General features: G+C 35.5%; 1 protein-coding gene across 1 annotated transcript; it reads right to left on the reverse strand.

The window, feature by feature from the left end:
* Positions 1–5059: 5059 nt before the first annotated feature.
* LOC101976073 (olfactory receptor 5AK3) lies at positions 5060–6038 on the reverse strand. The gene has a single exon (XM_005331680.2). The coding sequence runs from the start codon at positions 6036–6038 to the stop codon at positions 5109–5111; it is 930 nt and encodes a 309-aa protein (XP_005331737.2). The 3' UTR covers positions 5060–5108.
* Positions 6039–6281: the final 243 nt, after the last annotated feature.

Below are 6281 nucleotides of genomic sequence, written 5' to 3' on the forward strand. Positions count from 1 at the left end.
TGCATGGTTATGTAATATACTTCTGGAAAGCCTGGCAGTAAGGAAATCTGGTATCCATTGGGTAAACTTTGATTACTACTAGGGTGTGGAATCCTTTCTATGATGAACACTTCATGAGAACAAGTTCTCTGGATTTCATTTGGAAAATGCTCAGCTAAGCCAAATTTTGTTAACACTTCTTGGAAGTGACACAGCTGTCAGATTTTGTGATGTTGGAGCAGGAGAAATCTCCCCTTGCTTTGCCAGGCCATGCCACTGCTGGGCAGGTTGCTGCTAAACTTGATGTTGGAGAGCAGAGATGTGGGGAGCTTTTCAATATGACAGGTCCCCACTGGCTATGGCCGCCAGCAGAGTGGTCAGCCTGCATTCTTCTCTGGTTCCAAGGTCCTCCGTAGCTTGGGAGTGGACATCCAGGCATGGTTGGATAGTTTGATAATATGAGTACTTTTTGCTTGAAGAACATGAGAAGAGTTGGTTAGAAATTTACCCAATGTCTTCTTTTCTTTGGTCCACCATCTAGGTCAAATAACTTTAAAGACTCATTTATGTTCATCCAATGGGGGAAAAAAATCCCTTTCCCATTCTTTACTTTCCTTGGAAGTTGATATTGCTTCTCTCAGATTAATAGAGCATTAATGTTGCTGATTTTTTATGCTTTTTATGTATGTATTTTTCATGCTTTTTATGACTTCCATGTAATTTAGGGCTTAAGGAAGCTCAACATATTTGGGGGGCTATTGGAAAAAATAGTTCTGGATAAACAGCATCTTTTAAAAATATTTGGATGTTAGCAATTAGAGTCAAATTCATAAATGCTTCTATGTTGCTATGATTAACACTTTTGACACATCTTTTGTTTCTCTAACTGTAGATCAATCTAGGGTTGAACATGAGAATCAAAATGTTCTAGAACATGAATGTTACTTTCGTATTCTCTTGGGGTGTATTAGAATCAGAATTTAATTACACACAAGAGAAAGCCCTATAAAAACAGTGTCTGTTGTCGTATGAGAGCCCCAGGTAGGGAAATATCCATCCTCATGACATCCTCTGGACAGTGGCTAGAATATAGGTATAAGGGAATTTGGTGACCAATGCAGTGTTCAAGTTAAATTCCATAAAGGCAGTGATTACTATGCTGATGTCAATGTTGGAGCATGAAACATCAAAGCCTGAGGGTTTATCCCAGAAAAAGTGACATCAAACTTACAGCAGTACAAGGAAAAAATAAGACACATATTTACCATAGCGCCATTAAAAATCCCGTGAACCAGCTACTAAGAGGATGTTAACTATTAGAGATATGACTAAGGAATTTATCTAAGTATGATTCATTTTTGCTCTATATAAATTATGCTACAATATAAAGCATGGGGAAAAAGTAATCTGTTATTTAGAAAAAAATATTCCAATTAGGCTTCTTTGTCTACCCATCCCCCACCCCCTCAAAAAAAGTGTATTGTTTTGGTCATGGGAATAAGTTCTGGAATTAATTAAATCTTGGTTCTGCTACTAATTTATGTGATTGAACAACTTGGCTATGGTTTGGAAGTGGTTCGTCCTCAAAGGGACAACTTCAGGGAAGCTTGGCCTAGTGGGATCCGATCAGGTCATTGTGAGTGCTGCTCTCAGGTGGAAAGAAGGTGCTTCCATGGGACCCTGAAGCAGTTCTCACAGGAGTGAGTTGTTATAAGAGTGAAACACTTATTGGTGGAATTGTAAATTAGTACAGACACTATGGAAATCAGCATGGAAGTTCTTCAAAAGACTAGGAATGGATCCATTATATGACCCAGCATACCTCTCCTCATGTTTATCATGTGGTTTTTGTCTTTTGGTGCCTGGATTATTTCACTTAACATGATTTCTTCCTGTTATATGTAAAGTGTTGGTTCCAGGGGACTGGGGTAGTGTGTGTGTTTGTGTTTGTGTTTGTGTGTGTGTGTGTGTGTGTGTTTGTGTGTGTGTGTGTGTGTGTGTAGCGGGGATGTGGGAGATTTTTTGGACAAAGTTATAAAATTTCAGTTGGATAGGAGGAATAAACTCAAGAGATTTATTGTATAGCATGATGACTGTGGCTAATAGCAGTATCTTCTGTTTTTGAAAAATGTTAAGAGTAGATTATGAAACCTCTCACCATACAAATAACTTTGTGAAATGATATATATGCTAATTTGCTAGATTTAATGATTTCATAATACATTCCACAATTTCAAAACATCACATTACATAAAATAGATACATTTTTAAAATACATGCGTGTTATGTTAATTTTTGTAAAGAATAATTCATGAAAAGAAAATATATAAATTGAACTTCAAGGAAAAGTAAATGTTTGTGCTGCAAAAGACACTATATTAATTAAGTGAAAAACAGCCCAGTGGAGAATGGGAGAAGATAGTTACAAATCGTATATTCAAGAAGACTCTTGCATTTAAAATATTTAAATAACACTAAACACTCATTTGTTGGATGAAATGTACTGCATATGTCTGTTACATTTGGTCTATAGAATTTTTTGAGTCCACAAGTCAGCTGTTCTTTTTTGATTTTCTGTCCATATGATCTGTCTAGAGTTGAAAAGTGGGATATATAAATTGGGATACTGAAATCCTCTTATTTTGCTGACCATTTTTTTTCATGGATTTGCTAATGTTTGCTTTACATATTTAGGTGCTCTGATGGTGTGTGCATATATAGTTATAATTGTCATATCCTATTGGTGAACTGATTCCTTTATCATCAAATATTAACCTTCTGTATCCTTGGTGACAGATTTTGAATATAGCTATTCCTAATCTGTTTTATCATTTGAATGGAATACCTGTTACCATGTCTTCACTTTCAGTCTATTTCTGTACCTAAGTCTACAGTGAATCTCTTGGAGGACACATGTTGTTGTATCTTATTTTTTTTTTTAAATCCACTTACAGTCACTCTGTCTTTTGATTAGAAATGGCAATATGTTTACATTTAGAATAATCATAGATAGGTAAAAACCTACCAGTGACATTTTATTAATTGTTTACTATTTCTTAAAATTTTAATTAGTTATACATGACCATAGAGTGCTTTAATATATCATACATAAATGGGTATAATTTCTCATTTTTCTGATTGTACATGTTATAGAATTATGTTGGTCATGTAGTCATATATGTATAAGGTAATAATGTCTGTTTCTACCATTTATTGACTATTTTGTAGGGATTTTGTTTTGTTTTCCAAATATTTTTTTATTAATAATATTAATTTATTTATATTTTTATTGGTGAATTATACTTCTACATAATATTGGGGATTCATTTTGATCCAATCACACATGCATGGAATATAATTTGCTGCCTTCTTCTTTTGTGATTTACTGAATTTTTGCAAATGCATTTATAGTTATTATATTTAAGAATGTTTGCATAGGGAGAATTATCAGGATAGTAAAACTTGGATGTTTCACCCCAGAGGCAGTCCAGGATGGTAAACAAAGAGTTGTATGTCCCCATCTGGAGAACTTTTACTCACATTACAGAGTAGAAATAGGTTTTCTCTCAACAGACAGGTGAATGGGTAGGTTTCCAGCAATACTATATAAGACCAGATTTTCCTGATTTGAGCATTTCTTTCCTATAATGCATCCTGCTCCACAGACTGGTACCATCAGTTTTCTCTTGGTATTGTTTGGTTCCCTGTCCACTATTCCTACCTTAGCCTGTGGGCCTGGATCTTCTGGAAATGTGAAGAGAGGTAGCAAACTCCAACTTGTCAATCCTTGCACTCCCTATGGTTTAAATGACCGACAAGATTAGGAGAAGAACAAGTAATGTCAGCCCTTTTATTTACATTGCCAGATAGTATATGTTTGATATGCATTCTCTCATATTCTATTTTATTTATTTTCCAAATGATGAGAACATTGGGGTTTGAGTCCATATTTGACTTCTAGATTTATGCTTACACTCCTATATTTTTCCTCATTTTTTTTTGGACACTGAGTGGTATAAAGCATTAAATTCAGGCAAATTTGTTGTTCTGTAGCACAAAAATCTGCACTGGATCTTGTTCTCCTTCTAAGAAGTACAACCTTACGGGGTATATAAATTGGGATTCTGAAATCCCAATTTATAGTTGGGGATTCAAATTATATTTTATCAATGATAAAATTAATATGCCGCATGTCTTCCTTATTACTGTGTCAATCTCCTAATTTCTAGGGAAACTGCTGGGAAAAAAATATATTGGACCCAATATTGATAAGTATTCAATTTATTGTCTTTTATTTCTTCTTTTTTTGCCAATATTATCCAAAAAAATGATTTTTTCAAATTTTAATTTATAATTTACAATATAAATTTTATTTTACAATAGTAAATTGATTAGCCATTCAGAAATATGAGTAAGAATACTTTAAGAGAACATCTTTTCATTTTTGCTCTGATGAGTATATGCTCTGTACAAAGTACAAAGTACAAAGACAACATTGATTATGCATTTATCTTAGATTGACTTAACTTTTCTTTTTAAATGGAAGGTACTTAAAAAACGTTCATCAAAATGTACAAAAGCTGGTGCCTGGCATGTGGCTCAGCGGTAAAGCACTTGCCTCCCACAGGTGAGGCAGTGGGTTCGATCCTCAGCACCACAAAAAAGTACAAAAGTAAATAAACAAAATAAAGAAACTCAGTCCATGTACAACTAAAAAATATTTTTAAAAAATGTACAAAAGCTGTATCAAAGGCATCTGTTCAGATGCCTTTTAAAACACATTAATTAGAAGTTAATTTATTTAATCATTTGAGATGTTTTTCTACACCTTTTGGTGGAATGTGATGGGCATCATTATCCAAAGAACATGTATGAAGACACGAATTGGTGTCAACATACTTTATATACAACCAGAGATATGAAAAATTGTGCCGTATATGTGCAATAAGAATTGTAATGCATTCCGCTGTCATTTTATTTTTTTTTAAATCAATAAAAAATGCTATTGATATAATAAAGTAATGACTTTGTGCCTCACCAGCATTTGCCACATTTTCTGAGGTTGAGAAATAAGGGAGCATTTTTGGTTTGCTTTACAAACCAAGCTGAGCTAGAAATCTCAATTCAAGTTATAAGCACTTGTTTGCTGTCTTTCTTATAGCTTCTATCACATCTTGGTTTCTCAAGCTATATATCAAGGGGTTTAACATGGGGATAATTATGCCATAAAACACAGAAGACACTTTTTCCTGCTCTTGAGACTCACTGGTATGGTGGTGTAGGTACATGTACGAGAGAGTCCCATAGAAAATGGTGACTGCTGTCAGGTGGGAAGCACATGTGGAGAAGGCTTTCTTCCTGCCTGCTGCAGAAGATATCCTCAAGATGGCAGCCAGGATGTATGTGTAGGAAAAGATGACGACCAGCACAGTGAATGTCAAGTTAAACCCCACAAAGACAGTCAGCAGCATGATGCTGACGTGGATACTGGAGCATGACAGGGCAAGGATTGGAGGTGCATCACAGAAAAAGTGGTTAATTGCATTGGATTTGCAAAAGTTCAATGAGAAAGTAAAACCTGTGTTTACAGAGGCATTCAGGAAACCCATGAAATATGAACCCAGCAGCAGCTGAATGCGGAGTCTCTGGGACATGACAACTGGATAGTGCAGTGGGTCACAGATGGCCACATAACGGTCCACTGCCATTGCAGCCAGAATGTAGCAGTCACTTGTGGCAAAAGTACCATAGACCAGTAATTGTACCAGACATCCCACAAAAGAGATGGACTGCTTTATCCCTATGAAGTTCTGTAGCATCTTGGGAGTGATGGCAGAGGTGTAACAGAGATCAATAATGGCCAAGTGTTGGAGGAAAAAGTACATAGGAGTGTGGAGGGAGGAGTGGATCTTGATGAGTAGGATCATCCCGACATTGCCCACTAAGGTGACCACATAGATCACTAGAAATACTATGAAGAGGATGTGCCGGGACTTGTGTTGACCTGCAAATCCCAAGAGAATGAATTCAGTCACTTCAGTACTGTTGTTCTGTTCCATGGCTAGAGTAGATAAGACAGCTGAAAAGTTATGAAGAAAGAAGAGCAGAGATAGGTAAGATGATTATGATCCTTTAACTTATTCAAGAACTGGAAATGGTAAGGTAATATTTGGTTTCATAATAAGCCAGAGAATACTTTCTGTTAACGTAATTGACTCTGACTTTATCAACTAAAACTTGACATTCGACTTGGATAATTTTATCTACAGTTTTGAGAAATTGACATGAAGCAATAGTGATGT

Source organism: Ictidomys tridecemlineatus, chromosome 4 (assembly GCF_052094955.1).
Source record: "Ictidomys tridecemlineatus isolate mIctTri1 chromosome 4, mIctTri1.hap1, whole genome shotgun sequence".
Classification (NCBI taxonomy): Eukaryota; Metazoa; Chordata; class Mammalia; order Rodentia; family Sciuridae; genus Ictidomys; species Ictidomys tridecemlineatus.

What these genes read in the sequence shown, in the direction of transcription:
- LOC101976073 (XM_005331680.2), bottom strand. Translation starts at nt 6,038, where the DNA reads ATGGAACAGAACAACAGTACTGAAGTGACTGAATTCATTCTCTTGGGA.